The following is a 24,496-nucleotide window of genomic DNA, read 5'->3' on the forward strand; positions in this document are numbered from 1 at the left end:
AGTATAATGTGTTTTATTATTATTATTGTTGTTATTTAGAATTTTAATTATTTTACCTAATTCATTATTTACCATTATTATACTATATGTGAAAAAACAAAACATATTAATTATCATGTCCATTTTCAAAGCTTCACACCTTCTTCCTGATCATTATCATGTATTAAGAAAAAATGTTGCACAAGAGTGGGCTTTACATAGTTTGCATTTTGTTATAACTTGTCAGAAAATGTTTTGTTTTTGTTTTTTTTTCTTTTGTTGTGATTGGTGGAAGTTTTAAAAGGTTAGTAACCTTCTGCAGACTGGCTCAGGCATCCAGGTATGGTATAAAAAGACAAGCCTGGGACTCCAAAAATATAGAAAAGCAGAAGCTTTTGACAACCCTGAGGGATCATAAAAGTTCCAGAAATGAAGAGTTTGCTACTCGTCTTGCTACTTTCAGTGGCATACTGCTCAGCTTTTCCTGCTAAAACTTCACAAGACAATGAAAAGAATGCCAAGTTAGCTGAAGTGAGTACATTGTAGGGAAAATATAGCCCTATGTGTTTTGTTTTTTTATATATTCATATTAAAGTAATCATCCTAATGTAAATCTTGTTTTAAAAAAACATGTTTCTTTCTTTTATTTCTTATACTGATATACCTGAAAGTGGCAAATCCTACTTTTTACCTTTATTACCATTAAATGTATTATTATTACATTATTATTATTTTTATTATTACAGTCTATGCCGCTCACAAAGTACTGCTGTAAAGTGCTTGCATCTTCCTGTACCTTTCTCTTAGTGAACGTCTACCGGACAAGTCTGACTCTCTATGTGTTTGAAATTTTACTCATATAGACCTATTATAACACAAATTATAAATTACATATGCATATTTATAAAGCACTGAATATAAATGTTACCAAACATTTATTGATTTAATCACTGCAATCTATTTTAAAACATATTTTCATTCTCTTCAACCTTTTACACAATGTTGGATTATTCTTTAATGATATTCCATTTTTAACATATTTAATGATATTCCATTTAAATGATGTTTTCTGTTTCATCCATACTTTTACCATATTCCCTCCTGAACCTCTTGATAAAGATAAAATTTACAACAGAGATTCATTTTTTTTATACCTCTACAGGAATATTTGAAAAAATACTATAACCTTAAAACGGATGGGGTACCCCAGTCCAGAAAGATAAGTACCAGTCAGTTTACAGAGAAGATTCGCCAGATGCAGGAGTCCTTTGGTTTGAAGGTCACGGGAACACTTGACTCAAACACTATGGAAATGATGCAGCAACCAAGGTGTGGGTTTGTCGATGTGGGTGAATATAGTGTATTCCCGGGAAATTCTGGATGGAAGGCAAGAGAACTGACATACAGGTAAAAATGTTTATTTGGTTTAGGGTTCAGAACAATACGACAGCAAATTACGAGATAACATCAGTAACGCTTAGTTCATAATTGTATATCTGACCAAAACCTTTTTTGTTTTTAATTGGGAAGAGGAGATTCAGTATTATTACCTCTGTCAAGTAGTTTTATGGCTGTCTTTCACTGCTCTGGGGATTCACTCTCTCTCTGTTTTTCTTGATGCCCACTGTCACCAGTAAGGAAAGTGGAGGGAAATTTAAAATGTTATAGATATCATCTGAACAGGAATGGAGGAAAAAACTTCTGATGGGGATTTCTGTTTTGATTAGATATGTGTAGAAAATAAAGTTCCCCTCCCTTAAAGCTTTAGTTTATTTAGTATTGTTTTTCAAATTAGCACAAGGAACGATACTTACACTGAAATGAGAAGTGTCCCTTGTGTTGGTGGCTGCATTTCAATCTTCATTCCCCCTGCATAACCTTGCAGCAGTAATCTTACATGCTGTGTGGCTTAATATGAGCAGCTGGACCCATCATAGGCACTTGTCAAGAGTGTTGATTATGTTTGCTCTTTCCACTCCCTTCCTCCATTCATAGAAGCAATGCTATAGCTTTGAGCAATGAAAGGTGCTCTATGAATGGAGGATGTGTGTATGAATAAAGGGTCCGTATAGGACCATAAAAAAAACAATATATATCCATATATATATATATAGTCCATATAGGACAATAGGTGGTTCTATGGTAATATCCCTTCACAAAGAATTTGAAATAATAGAACAAACTGATTTCTTTACTCAGAATAGTGAATTATACACCAGACATGCCCGTTGCTGAGGTGGATGCAGCTATCCAGAGAGCCTTCTGGGTTTGGAGTAATGTGAGCCCTTTGACCTTTACTCGAATGTACAACAGTGTTGCCGATATTGAAATTTCTTTTGCAGCACAAGGTATGTTCATAAGTTAATGTCATGTCATGTCAGACTATAAACCTTTATAACACACAGAAAGATACATTTTATATTTCTGGGGGTTTTTTTACAGCACACAATGACTACTATCCATTTGATGGTCAGCATGGAACTCTGGCACATGCTTTTGCCCCAGGGACTGGAATCGGAGGAGACGCTCATTTTGATGAAGATGAAGCATGGACTAGCGGATCTAAAGGTGAGTTTTTTTTCGGTGCTCAGTAATTTACAAAATATTTATAATTGCTGCAAGATTAAAGTTATATGATGATTTTTTTTTTCTTAAGTTAGTGTATGATAACTAAAGCTGTTGCATGGTGCCTACTACTTAGATATGTTACAGCTATAATACATTCATTGACAGTGCCCAATCTAATTTTTTTATTTCATTTAAGGTTATAACTTGTTCCTTGTGGCTGCTCATGAATTTGGCCATTCCTTGGGTCTCTCACACTCTAACAATCCCAGTGCTCTCATGTACCCAACCTACCACTTCATTGAACCCAGTGAATTCCACCTGCCTGACGATGACGTTAGAGGAATTCAGTCACTCTATGGTAAGAGAAAGAACATCACTTCAAGACTCTATTAAGAAGTGAATAGGTGACATTACAAATTATAGAAAAGGTTGCTGTGCCATGACATTTAACCTTGGTACTTTATTACAGGAGCCAGAGAAGTCCCAGTAGTTACACAACCACCAAGCACTTCTTCCTGCCAGCCAATCACTTTTGATGCTGTGACAACTCTGCGGGGAGAGATGTTATTCTTCACCAACAAGTAAGCTTTAATGTTAAATTCATTTCTATGTTTTTTTTTTGTTTTGTTTTTTAACTTTAATGAGAATAAATGTTAGTTTACATTTTTTGGATATACTGTATATGATTGCAATGAGCCTAAAGTATACCTGGCTGCCACTACAGATTTTTTTCTAAAAATGTTAGCTGCCTGGCTGTAATGTTCAACCACTGACTGCAATATTTTATAAACCCCTGTCCCGTATCTGCATACGAGTTCCAGATTAGTGACTCACAGTATTAAAGCCAGAGGGCCAGTATGGAAGCCAAGCAAATTGCTGTTTCAGGCGGAGAGTTCATTAATGTCGGTCTTCCTAACTCCCTTAGAGATATTTCCTTTAATGGGAACAGTCTGTGTTGGTCTGAGAATTTACGATTTTAGAACATTTCAGTTTATTGCTTGTAAATACTGACTGTTTTTTTGCTATATGGGTTGAGTATGACCTGATTAAAAGTTGACTCTCTATAAAGAATAAGTAAATTTATCTAAGCAGTCATTGAGCGGGGAAACTATTCACATTCCCTTATGAACAGATGACCATTAAAGACATCAGATTACAATTACAAACCACAACATTGCAATGTGAAATACAAGAATCAAAAAACAGAAGACAGTGTATGTAAAATTAGATTGCCATGGCAAATTACATTCAGTTGATTGTTACAAAATGGCTACTCCATAGTTTCTCAACTAGGGTTCCTTTAGAGGTTGCTAGGGATTCCCTGAGCAATGGGCAATTTCTGTCTTTCAGATAAGTTCCCACTGACACCATTGATCTTTTGAGCTATTTGTAAGGGTGTAATTCTTGCCAATGGCCACAAATATAAGGAGCATTCTTCCGTCTAACCATTACACTAATGTATCATGAGTTTGTAGTTTTAGTAATTTTTAGCAGGGGTTCCCTGAGATGGGAAGGTTTAAGACAATGGACAGGTCACATATTTTACAAATTCAATGATGTGTCACATAGCTTTTGCCATTTGGCTACCGCATCAAACTGTAAGCACAATGGCACAACTCAAAGGGCTGGAAAGAAATTGAATTTTAAAGAGATAACAGTATCATGTATCAGGAAGGCTACATTTGATTGACCTTTGTAAACATGTTACAAAAAAATAGTGAAGAATTAAGAAATATGTAGCAAAATTAAGTTCATGCAGTAGTCTCCTATGACTTACATTGATAATTTAACCCCTCTGTATTTTCTAGAACTTTCTGGCGCCAGATTTCTCAGAATTCAAAGACTGAGCATCATTTAATCAAAAAAATTTGGCCTGCCCTTCCAAATCATATTCAAGCCGCTTACGAGTACAAACAAAAGGACCAACTTCTTATCTTTAAAGGTGTGTACTTCCTGTTTGTCTGTGGAATTTCATGGCGATAGTATGATCTATCTAATTATTAGTAAATAATGCCTTTTTTGTGCCCCTGTCGGACACAGTGTATGCAAAAGCACATTCTGGAATGTATGTGTTTTTTTGTTAATAAAAGGGTTAGGTTATGTTTTAATCAACCAATTTTTTTTTTTAAATGTAGATGCTAATTATTGGGTTATCAATCGTTATCAAGTCACAAAGGATTCACCCAAAAGCATCTATGACTTGGGCTTTCCCAGAACCGTTAGGAGAGTTGATGCTGCAGTCTATGATGAAAACACGAAAAAGACCTACTTCTTTGTAAATGACAAATTCTGGAGGTAAGGCCAGAGTTTATGTATCTAAAATTATTAAGGAATTTTAATTGGTGCAGCTTGGTATAGATCAGGGTTCTACAAACTTTCCAAACAAAGGGACGGTTTACTGTCCTTCAGGTTTTAGGGGGGCCAGGCTACAGCCAGTGGAAGTAGAAAATGCCTGTCATGAGTAAACAAGGAACCATTTTAGGTTTAGTGGAAGGAATAATGCCACATTGTTGGTTTCATTGGAAGGAATAGTGCTCCATTGTTGGTATCAGTGGAAGGAATAGTGCTCCATTGTAGGTATCAGTGGAAGGAATCTTGCCCCATTGTTGGTATCAGTGGGAAGAACAGTGCCTCACCATTGGTGTCAGTGGTTGGAATGGTGCTAGGGTTGCTACTTCATCCCTTTAAAACCAAACACATAAAAATTACACTGGTTCTGAGGCTAATTTCATTCAGAAAATGCACTGAGTGAGTTTAATTACCACCTAATCAGAACCTGTGAAAATAATACGTATTCAGTTTTAAAGGGATGAGGTGGCAACCCTAAATGGTGACCCAAGGGCCAGATAAAGGCATGCAAAGGACCAAATCTGGCCCTCGGGCCACAGTTTGGAGGCCACTGGTATATATCAATTCAAAATTGAAAGTTAACTTTCAATGTGAATAACTTTGTGAATAAGCAGTAAAAGCACAAGAGGAACTCATGCACCTCTGCATCTATAGGCATTGTGAAGAAATTTATTTTCACATTTGAGGATCTTTAATAAAGAATACTTTTACATAAATTCACAAAAAATTTGAAGAATGGTTTAATGTAACTTTGCTCTTATTTTCTGCAAGTTTTGATGAAGAAAAGCAGAAGATGGATTCTGTAACGTCTAAGAAAATAATTGATGGCTTCCCTGGTGTCGGAACTAAGGTTCAAGCTGCTTTCCAAAAGGATAGTAAGTAAATAAAGTAAAACTGTGTATTTTAATTAGGGACTCTTTACAAGTCAGAGCCATAAATAAGTATACTTTCCTAAAAATATAACACATATCTAAACATTACCCAAGCCTATTTTCCTAAGCATGAAGACAAGATGATAAAGACATGTATTATTTAAAGTTTTAGAGGTATATTTATTTGTCAGTGCGATAAAGTAGCTCAAAGTAAAAACATAGAAGGAATTTAGAAAGATTTGTCCCATTGTTTATAATTATTTCCTTTTGAGAAGAATGGTGAGTCTTATCTTCTAGGTTTACCTTAAAATGAACTTAAACTAGCAACAGATTCTATTTAACGTTTATTTAAACTCAAGAAAAAAAATATATAATATATTACAAATTACCAGTCCTTGAATATGGTGGCTGCATGACATTTCTTTTATCAGGCATTTTTTCCTTTGTTTTTATCAGGTGATCTTGCCAGTAACTCACTTCCTGTGCTGACAATTCTTTCTGTCAGAATCAACATGATTTTTTCAAAAGTAAACAAATAGAGGAACAAATAAGTTAATTGACATGTTTTACATATATTTTAACGATCCAACAGCAGCACATACTCACCTCTGCTCCATTTAACTGTCAGTAATGAAAGTCTACTCTCTACTTTTGGTTAAAGCAGGCAATAGGTCATTTTTTTTTTTTTGTTAAGCCATCAGATCAAACAAAAAAAACAAAAAAAATGACCCAATTCACCCATCCACACATTCGAGGTGGATGGGGGAATCCTCCCACTATGTTGTATTCTGACAGCAGGGAAACTTCCCTGCTGTCAGAATACACTGACCAACATTTCAGGCTTTAGCCTGCACCACTGATCAAGAGGGAATTTTCCAGTAGGGTGATTGTACATTAACTGACTTCTGTACAAATACAGTGCCCATAATTGGATCAAAATTTGGCCGCTCCTTGCTGAGCCAGCCAAATTGTAATCCATATATGGGGAGCTTTCGTGTTCGAGTATGCTACTCATCCACTTCATCCCATGTGTTAACACTAGCGCTTGTTGATTAGTTCAGTCCAATCACATAGGGCAGGCAGAGCGTCCTCAAGGCTGTGTAAGTGCCAAATCGAGACTGATATGAGCAAACAATATGAAATTAATTGATTTTAAAAAAGAACAAAAAACACAGATAACAAAAATACATGTTCTTCTTTTTAGGACTTCTTTATTTCTTTGATGGTCGCCATCAGTATGAATTCAGCACTACTAAAAAGAAAGTCACCCGTTTACTAAAGAGCAACAGCTGGCTGAAATGTGGAAATGCAAACGTCAGCCCGAAGAAAGCGCTGATAAAATAAATCATGTGTACAGCATTTTTCATATTTACATTTACTTGCTTATCCTCCCTGGCGGTATGATTCTTTCCGATTTTAGGTGCTGAAAGCGGTACCATTATTTTGCATGTAATTCTTAAAGACGAGCAGCCCAAATCAACTATTTACATATGATATTTTTTTTTTTACTGTGCATTCTTCTTTATAACATCTCGGGTATGATAAAGTTTGAAACACAACATCATAAATTATAATATAATAAATAACTATAAATAAGTTAAAGTATGTATGTACATATAGATATATCGTATACATATATTATATATACATATATATATATATATATATATATATATATATATATATATACGTGTATATATATACGTATTTATATATATATATATATATATATATATATATATATATATATATATATATACATAAAAAGTACAGTAAAACTGCAGGAAAGGGCACTGGGTGGCAAACTAATATCAATGTATTTTATTTTGTAATGTATCAGTGTGTTTGTGTGTTTTACTATTTGAATTTGCCGCCAGTCCCCACCCCCCTGCAAGAGTCACCTCGCAGGAGACGGAAGTTGGGGCACAGAGCATCGGGAGGAAGATCGGGCCGCCGCACACTGCCGGAATACACCTCTGGATCCCGGGGACAAGGTGATTTACAGGATACAGGAGATACAGGATCCAGCGATCTCCCTAGCGGTTCCCCGAGTGTGGCTTGGGGTTACCGCTAATGGCTCTGAAATTTCACCCCGAGCCACACTCAGGAATACCTCTAAGGAGGTTATTATTATGATATTTTTTATTTATTCTATGTTTTTAAAATAAATTTTCTTTTACATCAGTACAACTTTTTATTGTATATTATAAATCATGGGGTACATAATTGCTTAACTTGAGCTAGGTCAATTTCATAAATGAGCACAATTTTCACTAAGGCCCCTTTCACATGGGTTGTCTGATCAGCTCCGCCTGTCAGTTTTTCAGGCGGACCTGATTGGACCTTGCACTCTCCCCCATAGAGCGGTTGATGTCAGCGGACACATATCCGCTGATACCTGCTGCTATCTGATCCAAAGCTGCCTGCAAATTCCAGATGGATGGTGGTCCTATTTTTCCTTCGTCTGATTGTATCTGATAGGATCAGATGAAAATGGACTGGCGGTCCGTTTTCACCCAATTTCCCTATAGAGGAGAACAGGAGTGTGTCTGTTTCCCTTCTGAATGGTAAGTGGAGGTGAAAGGGGCCTTAAACTGACCATACTACACAACCCCAGTTCAATTTAAAAGAAATACAACAAGCGTATATGAAGAAACATAGATGGCTTCTTGCACTTGAGGTGTAATGCAAATGCAAGTCAGTCTTTTTTTTTTTTCACTCTATATTGATCTCGTCCGTGCATTGTGGGTGACCATTAGAGGGTTGTGTGTAACCTGCTTTCCTGGCACCAACATGGCAGCACACATATGTTGGTAGCCTCACTCAGTGCAAAGCTAGAAAATGTTGACATCCATACAACAGCCCATTTCTATTTTGTTTTTGAGGACGTTGGCCTTTCAGTCCTTGATTAGGAAACCTCTTAAAGGGGGCCCCCTTGCAACTCCTCCTATTGTCTCCATGGGATCTAAAGTAGTCCTTTTGTAGCCTCTGCTTTTTTGCGAGACATGTGTCTGGACCGATGGTCTTATCAGGGAAGGAAACCTTCATGGTTCATATGACACTATTCGTTTCAAGGTGATGTTGAAACCCAGTTCTTTCTGTCTGTTAGCCAAACCAGGACATCCTTATCCGGCCACTCGGTCCACTTCCAATTCACTCAAAGGAAGTTTATTTTTATTGATTGGATGTGGTTGGGGCTGGAGAGTCTGTCTCTCAACCTCTACTTCTTTTTCAGACTGGTAATTTGTTCTTTGCAAAATGGACCTTGTACTGATGCTTCCGATTCTAGTCCAACCATCTTGAGGTAATCCAGCAGACTATTATACAATCTCATGTTCCAGGGATCAGGTTCCATCCTTTCCTGACAAGGTGCACTCTACTAAATCTTCTATGAGTGTTTTGTGAGCTTTTTGGCTTCAGACTGTCCCTCACATATTCAATGGATTTAGATCAAGAATAGCACACTTGCAAACCCAGTTTTTTGGGTAGTCAGAACGACTATACCTAGCTTCTTAAACGCTAACAAAGGTAGAAGGCATTAGTGCACACCTCATGTTTCCCAAAATTAATTCAAAGAGCCTACTATACAGCAGGGTTGATGCCACTGTGAGTGATTGCTGCACAATCGACCAGAAGCATCTCGACTACAAGGGTACCTTGGGTACCTTGTGCAGAGGTGTAAACAAAGAGGATAAGAAGGGCAGCCAAACTGGTCCTCTTATATCACATTCCTTCCACGCTAGCTAGTTAGTTTACTTTATGTGTACCACCATGTTGGCGTCAGGTAAAAAGAAAATTGTACCATACTTACTTTGTAATTTTCGTTTCCTGATGCCAATCTGTGGCAGCATACAAAACCCACCCAGTTCACTCCTCAAGTTTTACAAGGAAGAGGCTGTTGTGTGGATGTAAACCTAGCTTGGCACTGGTCCCTTGGGTGGAGATGGGTGGAATACTACCATACATGTTCTACCAGGGATTGGTGCTAGGAAAGGAGAAATTTTTGTTTTGTGTTTTTTTAGGTTGCCGGAGGTCTTACTGAGATCCAGTTTGCTTCACAGCAGGTCGAATGGGGGACTGAACCCAAAGCATTTTTCAATGAATTCTCCCTAGTTTCTGAAATTAGAAAAAGCAACACCTTTTGACACAATGTATGTAAGAAACGGGAACACCCCCTCCACCCCTCCATTACTCAGAACATGACCAATTAAAATATAACTAAAAGGAAGAAATTTGATAGACTCTGGCAACCTTGGGTGAACAATTTTCTTCCCCCCAATTTTGATAACTCCTTATTGATGCCTTGAACCATACCTGGGGTTTCAACTCCACTCCTTATGTACTGCCCCCCCCTGGCGGTCCTTTCCCTTCCTCTTCCCCCCTCCCTCCATCCCTCCTCCCCCCCAATATTTTCTCCTTGTCCCCTCTTGTTACCCCCTTCTCCCTGTCCCCCCCCCCCTCCCTGCCCTACTTTATCCCTTCTGCATACATGTATTGTAGCACCTACAACGTTTCGGTTTGGCACTGCCTTGTGATCTTACCTACAGCTTAATGGTTACTGTGCTCAACCTTTTTTTTTAACCTACTCCCCCATTCTGCCTGACTGTAACCCATGTTTCTTCTGTTTGGTTGGATACCTGTGAGGTCCCTCTCACCCCCTGCTTCTTCTCACATGGTGCTGTAAACTTGGGAACTGTTCCCTTTCAGTACAACAGTTGATTGGTTGCGCCTCCCCGCCTTGGCACAGCGTGCTCCCTCTCCGGGGTGCCTGTGGGTTGGCAGCGCCAGTCATCATTCTCTCATAAACACCCATCTCACCGCCCCTTGTCCACCGACCCTCACGATTTCTCTGTTGTTACAGTTGTTTATTTTACTCTGTTACCAATCTTTGCACTTCTTCTCAATGTTCTGTATGACAAACGTTGTTACTCATTTGCATTCTTCAATAAAATACTTGAAACAGAAAAAAAATATATATATATATATATATAACTAAAAGAAAACGTGTTTTATTTGAGTAGTAAACAGATAGAACTCCAGTCAGGTTTTTATTTTTTATTGATGTTTGTGCATCTATTAAGAAGATTCACTCTCTCTAACTGTTCTAATTGTAAGCCACGACAACAGGAATAGAGGGGAAGTCCTTTAATAGTGACACTTGTTCTGGTGCCATCTGTTTAAGAGGGGATCTCCCTCAGATTGGAAAGATATTTTCTCACTTCTTGTGGAGTCTACACAGCTCTAATAAGCCACAGATGGTCAAAAAATTGTGGTTTTAATACTTCTCTCCTCTATCCAAAATATAAAGAAAAAAAAAAACGATTTAGCTTTAGATATACTTGATAATGCAACAAAAAGATTAAGTAAACCCATAATATAGAGTGTGCTACATACATAACAAAGGATGATTGTACCTACGTCCTATAATAACAAGTATAGAGAAAACATGGGATTGAGGCACTTAGGACTTCCATGGTACTGTATGAACCACAGTGCAAAAAGTTTTTTTAAAAAAAAGAATTAATATACATAAGTTTATTATACCAAATACAGCTTACAAATCACCCCTTTGTACATAGGGGATACATCTTAGGACAGTACATCAAAGAGACCCCATAGGAACATAACAGTTTGAACAAAATCACACTTCCTCAATGAGAAATTGGATAATGAGTGGGGTATCCTCTAAGGCAGGGGCCCTCAATCAATAGATTTCCAATCTCATATCTTACACTCCACATGTTTCGCGAGATAACTGTTTCTTTGGGAATAGTATTGACGAGAGGTGTGATCTATGAAGAAAATATAAAGCAAAAGATAATATACAGATAGGTACAAACATGATAAAATGATAAAACACAGCAATAGCTTATAAGTTGTTGCCACAGAAGAGTCAAGAAGGTTTTACCAAAAACCTTGGCAAAATTCCCAGACTATATACCCCTTCTCATCATGAACAGGGTGGAGCTGCATCCACCATAAGGCCAAATCTTCTGCAAGATGGGGCCACAGCGCCAGACGGCGGTCTCCTGGGCGAGTGTGGGAGCCAGGTAGAAGGTAACCAATAAAACACTTTATGTATATTAATAGGAGGTGTATGTAGTTAAAGTTGAATCATGGGGAGGCTCTAAAGGAGTCAACATGATAGTAGAAAAAAGCAGCTATATTGCTAAATAAGCCATTATACATATTTCCATATAGTACTCACCTGACACAATCTGATGACTGGTGTGGTGATGGGTCAGTGATGATCTGGGGAGGCATATCCATGGAGGGACGCACAGACCTCTACAGGCTTGACAATGGCACCCTGACTGCCATTAGGTATCTGGATGAAATCCTTGGACCCATTTTCAGACCCTACACTGATGCAGTGGGTCCTGGGTTCCTCCTAGTGCATGATAATACCCAGCCTCATGTGGCGAAAGTATGCAGCCAGTTCCAGGAGGATGAAGGAATTAATACCATTGAATATTCCCCACGTTTGCCTGAACTAAATCCAATAGAACACCTATGGAACATTATGTTTTGGTCCATCCGACGCTGCCAGGTTGCACCTCAGTCTGTTGAGAAGCTCAGTGATGCCTTGGTCCAGATCTCAAAGGAAATACACCTTGACACCATTTGTTGTCCCATTAGGAGCAAGCCCAAATGTTGTCAGGCATGCATGCAAGAACGTGGGGGACATCTAAACTACTGAGTACCATTTTGAGTTTCTGCAATGAAATTTCGGCAAAATGGACTAGCCTGCTGCATCCTTTTTTCACTTTGATTTTCGGAGCGTCTTTGAATTCAGCCCTCTGTAGGTTGATAATTTTCATTTCTATCAAACGATGTGGCATCTTTTTGTTCCTAACACATTACCCAGTCCATATCAGTATAGATATCCAGCATGAGATTTGTCCCCATTGAGATCTGATGCGTTTTCAAAGTGTTCCTTTAATTTTTTGAGCAGTGTACATATACTCATCAGGAATTTAATTGGACATTATGCTGCCCTAGGCACACCTGATGGATGAAGCCATTTAGTACTGTTAAGGAAATTGTAAAATTTATATATTATTGTATTCTATTTGGTATGTTTGTCTTTGCATTTCACACTGTACTCATTGTACACACAACAGTAATAATGTTTTCATTACATGTTTGCATTCTTTTGAGTCCTGATTAGAATTAGCCTGCCTATGTTATGATCCTTGTTACCATAAAAGTACAATTGTAATATTAATGTGATACCTACGCAATCATCATGTGTATAAACAACTTCAATTGCGTCTAATAAATGGAACAGTTATTTGGAAAGATGCTGGGTGTATTGTTTTTGCCTGTTCCCTACGGCAGTAGTTATTAATTTGGAATTAGTGATTATTATGAGGATAGGCATTGCCTATCCATGACATTTCCAGAACAGTACAAGCCCTGCCCCTTGTGTTTTGTTATTATTTCATGGTAATAGTCTCATGCTTTCTGAACTTTAAGGAGCTTCCCTTCATCCCGTACACACCCTTCCCTCTCTAACTTTCTTACCTAATTTACCCAAAAATGTGCAGAGGGGGATAGAAGAGGGAAGCAAAAAGGTAAAAGTCATAACAATTGATAAATGTTGGGTCTTGGTGCCTCCTCTCTAACTCTGCTGCCCTTGGCACAGGCCCTTTGAATGTTTTTTTAGTAAATACAACCCTTCATTCACCTTGCTGAACAATTTGTGATATATTTCCAATACTGCACCAATCCTACTGTCCAACTGGTGATTAGGAGAGGATTGGGCCATCTAGATCTTCCCATTATTTGGGTCTCTAACCATCAAAAGCATTCATTATCCTAATTATGATTTCACAATTCCTACTAAAATCTCTTTACAGAAACCCCCCCCCCCCCGTCCGTCCGTCCGTCTCGTCTCGTCTCATTTAGAACACTGGAAGGAAGTGATTTAATTTCCGTGATCCACTTTCACTAATTGGCCAAGTTACAGAGAAGATCTTGTCAGGTTTAAGCAGGTTTGGGGACAAGCGGATGTTTTGCCATCTGTTTTACTCCATGAGAATTTTGTCTGTCTATTTCTAGCCTTAGGCATGATATTATTTCTTTGTAAATAGTGTGTTGTGCAGTGTGTTGGGCAATATGCCTTATACAAACTAAACAGTCACTCTGTATACAAATATCACTACGATATCTAGCCTCTGGTAATCCATGAATAATGTTTTCCAATCAGCATAAATTCCCCTAACTGGCTGATTATCTGATACGGGAAACAGATCTTAGTAGCTCTCAGACAGATACAATAAAAGTAGCTTTACATCATCAGCCCAGTCAGAAGCACTGATCCCTGAAGAATATATTGCTGCGGTGTTGACAGACTCTTTAATAAACGCATACACAGACATCAGCTAATGGTTTACCGATGGTAACAGGTTCTTTATGGCAGATATACAGAATTGTTGTTCCTAAACCCAAACTCTAGCAGTTAAAAATTTATGCTTGCGGTAATCTCTTCCCCTCTGCAATGCAAGCCTTCCTTCCAGCTGCCCAACATGTCCCCTGAATACACATTCCTTTACTGCTCTGCCCATTATAGGCACTTTGCATCATATGCATTGTGGGTTTAGGTCTAGGACAGCTAGGACCCAGTCACATCCTGGGTCATCAGAGAAAGAAGAAGAGTGTAATAAGGAAAGTATGGTTGCTTAGTTTGTTCCCCTAGACAAAACAAGCATTTAAATCCTGCTGTAAGGGGGGGGACAAAAGACTGCTACAGCGCAACATTTTATAACAGAAGCTAAGAAAAACATGTATTTTTCTAAAATTTCAGTCTTTGTTTGTTTGTTTAGTAAAAAAAACAAATAAATAAATGAAAAACCCAGTGGTGATTAAATACCACCAAAAGAAAGCTCTATCTGTCTAAAAAAATTATAACATTTTCATATGGGTACAGTGTTGTATGACTGCTCAACTGTCATTCAAAGTGCAACAGGGCTGAGAGCTGAAAATTGGACTGGGCAGGAAGGGGCTGAAAGTACCCGGTACTGAAGTGGTTAAAGGCAAGTATGTGGTGTTCCGGATAAAGCGGTAAAGGGTTAGAAGCTAGGTCAGGGTTTTTTTTAAAGGTCTGCCATCAATTTCTCTCCTGGCGATAGAGGGTCAGAGGGGCGTTAACCCAACATGGGATCAAAAGAGCAGCAAAATATGTTGTTTTGAAGTGAGATGGTTTGTACTGCTTTCTGTGTCCTTATGTCTTATTAATCCCTAGTCCTATCATTTTGCAGAGAGAGGAACAGAGTGGACATTTCCAGAATGGAATCTCAGCAAGTATAATCAGTGCCCATCAGCATGGTCGGCTGTCTTGTAATGACTACCAATGCGGCTGAGAAGCCACTCAGCTGTCATTGCAAGGAGCGGGAGGGGACTCCCCCCCCCCTCCCGCCGCCTTCCGCGGCTCGCCCGGGTCTCCCGTCCCACCGGGAGACCCAGGCAACCAGCCTGCACGAGCACCGAAGATCCGATCAAAGCCGCATTTGGCTCTGATTGGGTCTCCATGTAAAAACCCGGAGGTGATGTCATGACATCACTACCGGGTACTCGGCGCCAGATTTAAAAAAATGAAAGCATTCAAAACAGACAAACTTGGCTTGAATGCTTTTAAGTGCAGAGGAGGGGTTTGGGGTCATTCCACAAGAGTACATGTCAAATGTTTTTTATTGTATGAAAATATCGGCCAATATCGGCTGATACCGATATGCATTGGCCAAAATATTGGTATCGGTATCGGCAAGAAAAACCAATATCGGTCAATCACTATTGTAAACGCTAACATATACCAAGTGAAATGACTGGTCTTTGGTGATACACAGAGACTAACCAGTTCTGGACCGCCCCACACAGATATACTGCAGTAGGTTGGTCCTCCTGCGTGAAATGACGCACCTATACGTCATTTCATGCACTGGGTCTGGGGCACGCACAGGCCACTGGCGACCAGCTCCAACCCTGCGATCGTTCATGGGAGAGGGAGAATGGGGGCCTACTTATGTAAACAAGGCAAATCGCCGTTCTGTGAGAGGGGAAAATGGAGATCTTGTGCTCCTGCTAAGCAGGAACGCGGATCTCTGTCTCCCAGAGAAGCACCTCACGCATAGTTAGCAAGCACTCCCGGGAACACATTTAACCCTTTTGATTGCCCTTGACCTTAACCCCTTCCCTCCCAGTGTCATCATTACAGTGACAGTGCATTATTTTTTAGCACTGATCACTGTATTAGTGTCACTGGTCCCCAAAAAGTGTCACTTAAGGCCCGTACACACGTACCGATCGTCGGCATACAAACGTCGGTGGACGAAGGATCTGCCGATTGTACGCGTGTTAGTATGGTGCCTCCGACAGATGTCTGCGCACAATCCGCGGACAAAAGTCTTTCTTGCAAACATGAAAATTTTTGTATGCCGACACCAGAACGGACGATTGTTCGCCTGTCAGTACAGAATTCGGCCGACAGACCGCAGATTTGCAAGACTGGGCATGCTCAGAAAATAGAAAACACAGGGAAAGTTAACCATTACATGACATCACTTCTGCAGTCGGCGGACAAAATTCTTGTGCTGTCCTTGTTCTGTCTTTGCACTTTTCAGCAGACACCGACATCCCGGGGAGAAAAGAGGAACATTTGTATGCCGACCATCGGTACGTGTGTACGGGGCTTTAGTGTCAGATTTGTTTACCGCAATGTCGCAGTCCTGCTGCCAATCACTGATCAATGCCATTACTAGTAAAAAAAAAATTCCATAAATCTATCCCATAGATTGCAAAAAGCAATAACTTTTGCGCAAACCAATCAATATACGCTAATTGGGATTCTTTTTTTGCCAAAAACATGCAGCAGAATATATACTGGCCTGAAAAAGAAAAAGAATTTAGATTTTTTACATATTTTTATTTATTGTTTTATAGCAAAAAATATATATATATTTTTTTTGAAATTATTATATTTTTTGATTATAGTGAAAAAAATAAAAACGGCACATCAAATACCACCAAGAGAAAGCTCTATTTGTGGGGGAAAAAGGACATCAATTTTGTTTGGGTACAGCGTCGTACAACCGCACAATTGTCCATTAAAGTAACGCAGTGCCAAAAAATGGCCTGGTCAAGGCCAAGGCTGAAGTAGTTAAACAAAGCCTTTTATGTAAGTTGTACCTGTTTATCTGACTTGAACTTAGAGGTCATTTAGTATAATCAGCACATACCGTAATACACACATTACACATAGTTAGGCACACATTTACCCCTTGATCGCCCTAGATGTTAACCCCCTTCCTAGCCAGTGTAATTTGTACAGTGACAGTGTATAGTATAATCACTGATCACTGTATTAGTGTCACTGGTGATGTCAGTGGCAGCTAGTCAGTTTCCCCTCGCATCAGTTAGTGTCAGATTGTCCTACACACTCTGCCGGTCCCATTGTAGGTCGTTGATCGCAGCCAAAAATAAAAAATGCTAGTATATATACATAGTTTGCAGGTGTTTTAACCTTCACACAAACCAATTAATATACACTTATTATTATTATTATTGATTTTTTATTTTATTTTTTTATTGGATAGTTTTTATTGTAATTTTAATTAATTGTAATTTTTTTTCTTATTTATATCGCAAAAAATAAAAAACCTGCCACTGTATAACTATGGTGGCTGGCCAGCAAGCGGTTAAAGTAGCACAGTGCTGAATACCAAAAAATGGCCATGAAGGGGTAAAAATTTCCAGAGCTGAAATTGTTAATTTAGAGAAGTACACACTATAGAGGGATATTTTTTGTTCATACTGCATGTCTGAGTTTTTCAACCACTTTAAATGAGATAGTTATTGTTACTATTGTTATGATAGTTTACTTATTTTATTTATTTATTACAGGTACTTATGTTTTGCCATTAATTTACACAGCGCTTTACATACTGTATTTATTGTACAGTCACATCAGTCCCTGCCCTCAAGGAGCTTAAAATCGAAGTAGTTGATTTACGACCAGTAAATGGTTAGTGAAAGGTACATTTACTGCTTTATAATTATGCCCATTACATTTTTAGAGCAGGTTTGAATCGGATTGCTGGCTGGAAGAAACTTGTAGGTAGTGGCATGTTTTTACATGTAGCTTACAGTATGTGAGTGACTACAAGACGGGTGCTTCGGGATGTCAGCAAAGTGCATTTAAAGATTACCAAATTACAGACAAAAAAAGAAGAAAAGGTCTATCATGGCTCTGGCTGGCTCTGTCACATAACATGGCTGCTGGATGCTGATTTTGTTAACTTATGTCCAATAATTAGCACCCAGCAACCATGTTATGTGACACACTGTGACAGAGCCAGCCAGAGCCATAATAGAGTGCCTGGTGCCTGTAAGTTATGATACCATCCATTATGTCATAGAGACAGGCAGAGTGCAATGTACTCTATTCACAGACACCCCCAAAGCACACCTGTATTGAAGCCTTGAAGGCACTAGCAGCCCCACTGCTGGACACTGTCGGCTGAGCTCAGGTGCCTCTCTCTGCCTGTCGCCACCGCCCATCTCACAGCTTCTCAAGTCTCACTCTCTCTGCTACTACTTGGTGAGGAGCTGAGCGGAGGAAGGCAAGGAGATATGTGCAGCCCTTTGGTTATGTCAAGGACCACACTTGATGCCTCCCTATCATGAACGTTAACCACAGCTACCTTAGATGATGCAACTGCATTTGTTTCCGTTTTTCAGGCCCTAGGTCCCATTCATCCACCATTTAATGAAGATGAACAAGGGCAGACATGTTGAAAGTTTAGCCTGAGTGACAAATATGGCTCACTACATAAATTACAGAGGAGAAATGAATGAATGATAGGGCAGTGTGCGATTCACGGCATTACCGTGTGAAAATAAAAGAATAAATAAATAATAATGTAATCAAATCATCTAAGAACTGGTAAATTGCAATATATATATATTAGATTTTGGCTTTTGGTCTTAGATACACTTTAAATATTTTTTCAATCCTTCCACATACATAGAGATGTGATTGGTGTATACAGGTTAAGATCTATTTAACGATCTGACACAAACCTTCAAGCCCCGCAAGGCTACCTTTACAGTGGCCAGTGTGTTAAAACACAGGTATTCCAAATGTCAAGTAATAAATAGTAATGAATTGGAGTGTGAAATATCTCCTGCAGCCAGGGAGAAGCAAAGTGGCAACATTTCAACACTTTTACTAATTTACCATGTGTGCGTTCTGTATAAGTGAACATGTGGTGACAGGGGGGTCGGGTAGACTTTGGAGGCTTGATGTATGATACACCGGAGAGTTTTAAAAAGCAAAGTAATAAACATAAATAGCAATAGATTTAGAAACAGAGGGCACTTTTTACGCTGTATCCTAAGAGGATCAGCGAATGCATTTTTTCTTTATAATAAATTGTAGGTGTAACCAATAAACATAGTTGAATAATAATAATAATAAAAAATGAATCAATACTAGCAAAGGTGTACACGTTCCAGAGTTGAAAAGGTTATGGATATAACATTGCTAAAGAAGTGTCTTAGCAGAAAGCATGTGCAGAAGAAGAGTTCAGAGAATATGGCTGTGGGTAGTATGTGCAGGAGAAGAGTTTAGAGGGTATGACAGTGGGCAGTAAGTACAGGATAGGAGTGTGGAGGGTATGACAGAGGACAGTATTTGCAGAAGAAAAGTACACAGGGTATGATAGGGCATTAAGTGCAGTTTTTGTCTGCAAAACGTAATCTTGCTTACATAATACTGTCCTAAAAAGATAAAATAACTGAGCAAAAGATTATAAGTTTATAACAATAGTAATAATAATAATAATAATAATATTAATAATTATTATTATTGTTGTTATTATTATTATTATTGTTGTTATTATTATTATTATTAATAATAATATTAGTAGAATTATTATTATTATTTGTAGTAATAATAGTAGTAGTATCGGTTTCGCATTATTTTTACCGTAATTTAAACATCTTTTGTATTATAATTAATATTATTTGGAATTTTCAAATTTTTTAATCAAATTCACTATTATTTACTATTTAATTCTATTTTTTAAACTTTGTGAAAATTATAGCTAATTGACCACAAGTTCCTATTTGTAAGCTTCACACCAAAACCTCTTCCTGATCATTAATCATGTATAAAGAAAAAATGTTGCACAAGAGTGGGCTTTACTTAGTTTGCACTTTGTCATAACTTGTTGTCAGAGAATGAAGTTTATATTTTGCTGTGATTGGCGGAAGTTGTAAATGGTGAGTCACTTTCTGTACACTGGCTCATGATTCCAGGTATGGTATAAAAGGACAAGCCTGGGACTAAGAAAATCATCAGAAATCAGAAACTTTTGAGAACCCTGAGGGATCATAAGACTTCCAGAAATGAAAAGCTTGTTTCTCATCGTGCTACTTTCAGTAGCATACTGCTCAGCTTTTCCAGCTGAAACTTCACAGGACAACGAAGAGAACGCCAAGTTTGCTGAAGTGAGTATATTAAAGGGAAAGTATAGCCCTATCTGTTTTTTATGTATCCAAATGAAAGGTATCAAGTTCATCTTGGCAATGTATTTATAAACCTTGTTTCTATTGTATTTCTTATCATCAGTATAAGTGATCAGGGCAAGTCATACTTTTTAGTGCGGTATAATGAATGCCCCTTCAAAGGGATGCTCACCCTTAAAATTATGTTTCCTCTTCTCCATCTTTTTTTTTTACTAGACAGTTAACAAGCAGTCCCCTAGTAATCAAGGGAAAAAAATAATTGGGGGAGGTTGAGAGTTCCTCTTTAATATACCCTTAGTGAACATCTACTAGACAATTCTGACCAAAATGTACAGAGTTTCTATGTGTTTAAAATGTTACTCCTTAATATAGCACAAAGAGCCAATGGAGATTCCATTTATTTAATTAGAACCACTTTAGAAGAACATTAAAAAACCCGCAAAGGGACGTATTTATAAAGCAGTGAATGTGACCTTCACCAAACAATCAATGTCATTTATATTATAAGATATTTTCAATCTTTTGCACAATGTTGGATGAATCTTTAATGATGTTCCATTTTAATGATCTCTTCCTGTTTTATCCATACATTCTTCATATTTCCTCCTGAATCCCTCAATAATACAAAGATAAATTTAACAGAGATTTCATTTTTTTTCAAATCTACAGGATTATTTAAAAAAATACTACAACCTTAAGACAGATGGGGTGCGCCAGTCCAGGAAGAAAACTACCAGTCAATTTTCAGAGAAGATTCGCCAGATGCAGGAGTTCTTTGGTTTGGAAGTGACGGGAAGTCTTGACTCGGAAACTATGGAAATGATGCAGCAACCCAGGTGTGGGTTTGAAGATGTGGGTGAATACAGCATATTCCCAGGAAACTCCGGATGGAAAAAGAGAGATCTAACATACAGGTAAAAAACAAATTCTATTGTGTTACCTTTATAGACAGTAACATATAGGTAGGGTTCGGGAGGATAACATAATAATTGTGAATTAACATAAGGAATGTTATGCCGTATGTGAATGTTCATCAGCCTTACCTGAATGTTACTGAACAAAATGTCTGAACCTAATATGCACTTTACTATTGTAATGCATACTATTACTTGTTTGTTCATTTTCACGAATAAAAGTTTTATATTGAGAAAAAAAAAAAGGAATGTTTATCTCATAAATGTATCTCCAGCCGAAATCGTTTGGTTTTATTTGGGATAGGGAGGTTTAGTTTTAGTAACTCTTTCAGGTTTTTTATGGCTGCTTATTACACTGCTGGGGAAATTCACTCTCCCTGTATTGATAGTCATGGTCAATAAATGTTTTAAAGTTGACATCTGAACAGTAATAGAGGGAAAATCTTCCAATGGGGACAGCTGTTTGGATGGATATATGAAAGAAGGAAATCTCCCCACACTTAAGAGATTTCCCCTCACTTCCTGTTGTATCTCTTGGAGAGGAAATTAGGAGAAATTTCTACAGCGGTATACTCAATAAAAAAATACCAACCAGACAATGATTCTATTAGGTTGACTTTAATGGCTTTCCTGAATATGGCCCTCTCAAGTAAGTTTGTACACCTGCAAAACACACTGACACCAGCCTCCATCAGACTGAAAGGTTACATAATATAAAACAGTTGATTGGTAATACTGGATGCTCTACACATACTGCATGAAAACCATTCTGATAGTAACTAGCACATTAATTATAAAGGACAATGTGTGGTTATATGGTAATGTTCCTTTACAAAGAATTTGAAATAATAGAACAATCTGATTTCTTTATTTAGAATAGTAAATTACACACCGGACATGCCTGCTGCTGAGGTGGATACAGCTATCCAGAGAGCCTTCCAGGTTTGGAGTGATGTGACCCCCCTGACCTTTACTCGAATTTACAACACTGTTGCCGATATTGAGATCTCATTTGCAGCACTAGGTATGTTCATAAGTCAATGGCATGCCATATCAGACTGTAAACCTTTATAACACATAGACAGATACATTTTCTATTTTCTTTTTCTACAGCGCACAATGACTACTATCCATTTGATGGTCCGCATGGAACTCTGGCACATGCTTTTGCTCCAAGTAATGGAATTGGAGGAGATGCTCACTTTGATGAAGATGAAACATGGACTAGTGGATCTAGAGGTGAGTTTTGTTTCTCTGTTCAGTAATATACAAAATATTTGTAATCACTGTAAGATTATAGTTATTTAATGAAAAATTATTTTCTTTACTTAGAGTATGATAACTATAGTCGTTGTATGGTGTCCCTGCTTAGATATGATACAGCTACAGTACAATCGTTTACAGTGTCCATTCTAATTTGTTTTTAATTATTTCATTTAAGGTTATAACTTGTTCCTTGTGGCTGCACATGAATTTGGCCATTCCTTGGGTCTCTTTCACTCTAACGATCCCAGCGCCCTCATGTACCCAACCTACCACTTCACTGAACCCAGTGAATTCCACCTGCCTGACGATGACGTTAGAGGAATTCAGTCACTCTATGGTAAGAGAAAGAAAATCACTACCAGATTCTATTAGGAAGAGAATGGATGACTCTACAATTTATAGAAGGTTGCTGTGGCATACCATTTAACCTTGGTACTTTATTACAGGAGCCAGAGAAGCCCCAGTAGAACCCCAACCACCAAGCACTCCCTCTTCCTGCAAGCCAATCACTTTTGATGCTGTGACAACTTTGCGGGGAGAGATATTATTCTTCACCAACAAGTAAGCTTTAAACTTAAATGAATTTTCTTTTTTTTTTTTCTTTTTTATTATCCTTTAGCCATAATTTTTAGATATACTGTATATGAGAATGTGACGAGCTTAAAGTACACCTGGCTGCCACTACTATTATACTTAAAAATTCAAGTAATCTGGCAGTATTACTAAACCACTGATTGTACTATTCCAAACCATGCTGAAAAGTCCTTACCTGCATACTAGTTCCAAAGCAGTGACTCGCAGTATCAAAGCCAGATGGTCAGTATGGTAGCCAAGCAACTAGCGTTTTTAGGTGGAGAAGTCAGCAATGGCAGTTTCCTTGACTCCCTTAGAAGACATCTTCTTTATTGTGACCAATCTGTGCTAGCTTGAGAAAAACACAATTACATGTATTGTTTGTAAATAGCGATATACCTAAATGGATGCCGCCATATTTGCTTATTATGTGCTTCCTGTCTAGTAGTGCTACACAATGACAGGGGTTGATTTACAAAACTGGAGAGTGCAAAATCTGTACATGGTAGCCAATCAGCTTCCAGTTTTTTTTTTTTCTGTCAAAGCTTAATTGAACAAGCTGATGTTAGAAGCTGATTGGCTACCATGCAAAGCTGCACCATATTTTGGACTCTCCAGTTTTAGTAAATCAATCCCACTGCTCTTTTCTGCTTCTCTGTCTCACTGTGAGCCTGTGGGTTGGGGATGACCTGATTGAAAGTTGACTCTATATAAGGATAGAAAAACGTATCTAAGTAGTCATTGAGTAGGGAAGCTATTTACATTCCCTGATACATAGAAGACCATTAGAGTGATCATTTTTATGTGAAATGCAATAATCAACAGAAGAGAGTGTTTTTAAAGAGTCATGACAAATTACATTCAGTTACATAATATAAAATAGCTTCTCCCTAGTATCACTAAGACGAAAAAGGGCAATAGACAGCTCTTATCATTTATAAATTTGATAATGTCACACATAGTTTTTGCTGTTTGGTCACCACTTGAGGCCATAAGCCAATTGTCACAACTCAAGGGGCTTGAAAATTAGATTTTTAAGGCGATATTAGCAACATGAGTTTGAAAAGAAGGAACAGTGCAACGCTACATATTAATGACCTTTGCAAACAATGTAACTAAGAAACAGAGAGAAATAAAAATGAATGTAGCAAGGTCATGTTCATGCAATAGTCTTAGATTTACACTAAAAATTTACAAAGATTAATTATTTAACTCTTTTATATTTTCTAGAACCTTTTGGCGCCAGATTACTCCAAATTCAGAGGCCGAGCATCCTTTAATCAAATCATTTTGGCCTACCCTTCCAAATCACATTCAAGCTGCTTATGAGTACAAAGAAAAGGACAAGGTTATTGTCTTCAAAGGTGTGTACTTCCTATTTGTATGTGGAATTTCTTGGAAATAGTATAACCAATTTAGTTGTTAGTAGATAACATCCTTTTGTGT

The 24,496-nt window shown here is 38.0% G+C and overlaps 2 protein-coding genes across 2 annotated transcripts in view; both read left to right on the plus strand.

Moving 5' to 3' along the window:
- Window positions 1-408: 408 nt before the first annotated feature.
- On the plus strand, window positions 409-7,112 carry LOC309545986 (matrix metalloproteinase-18-like; the record flags this gene model as incomplete). The annotated part of the gene is made up of 10 exons (XM_082245451.1): window positions 409-510; window positions 1,142-1,386; window positions 2,179-2,327; window positions 2,422-2,547; window positions 2,744-2,905; window positions 3,017-3,128; window positions 4,356-4,489; window positions 4,683-4,842; window positions 5,668-5,771; window positions 6,973-7,112. The coding sequence occupies 10 exons, from the start codon at window positions 409-411 to the stop codon at window positions 7,110-7,112; spliced, it is 1,434 nt and encodes a 477-aa protein (XP_082101577.1).
- A 12,982-nt stretch (window positions 7,113-20,094) lies between these two features.
- Window positions 20,095-24,496, plus strand: part of LOC309545982 (matrix metalloproteinase-18-like) — a 320,845-nt gene continuing 316,443 nt past the window's right edge. Inside the window, exons 1-7 of the mRNA XM_082245447.1 lie at window positions 20,095-20,279; window positions 20,967-21,211; window positions 22,087-22,235; window positions 22,325-22,450; window positions 22,653-22,814; window positions 22,924-23,038; window positions 24,281-24,414. Coding sequence (XP_082101573.1) covers window positions 20,178-20,279; window positions 20,967-21,211; window positions 22,087-22,235; window positions 22,325-22,450; window positions 22,653-22,814; window positions 22,924-23,038; window positions 24,281-24,414 — 1,033 coding nt within the window. The 5' untranslated portion in view covers window positions 20,095-20,177. The remainder of the gene's footprint in view (window positions 20,280-20,966; window positions 21,212-22,086; window positions 22,236-22,324; window positions 22,451-22,652; window positions 22,815-22,923; window positions 23,039-24,280; window positions 24,415-24,496) is intronic.

Source organism: Pelophylax lessonae, assembly GCF_965119305.1.
Source record: "Pelophylax lessonae genome assembly, chromosome: 2".
Classification (NCBI taxonomy): Eukaryota; Metazoa; Chordata; class Amphibia; order Anura; family Ranidae; genus Pelophylax; species Pelophylax lessonae.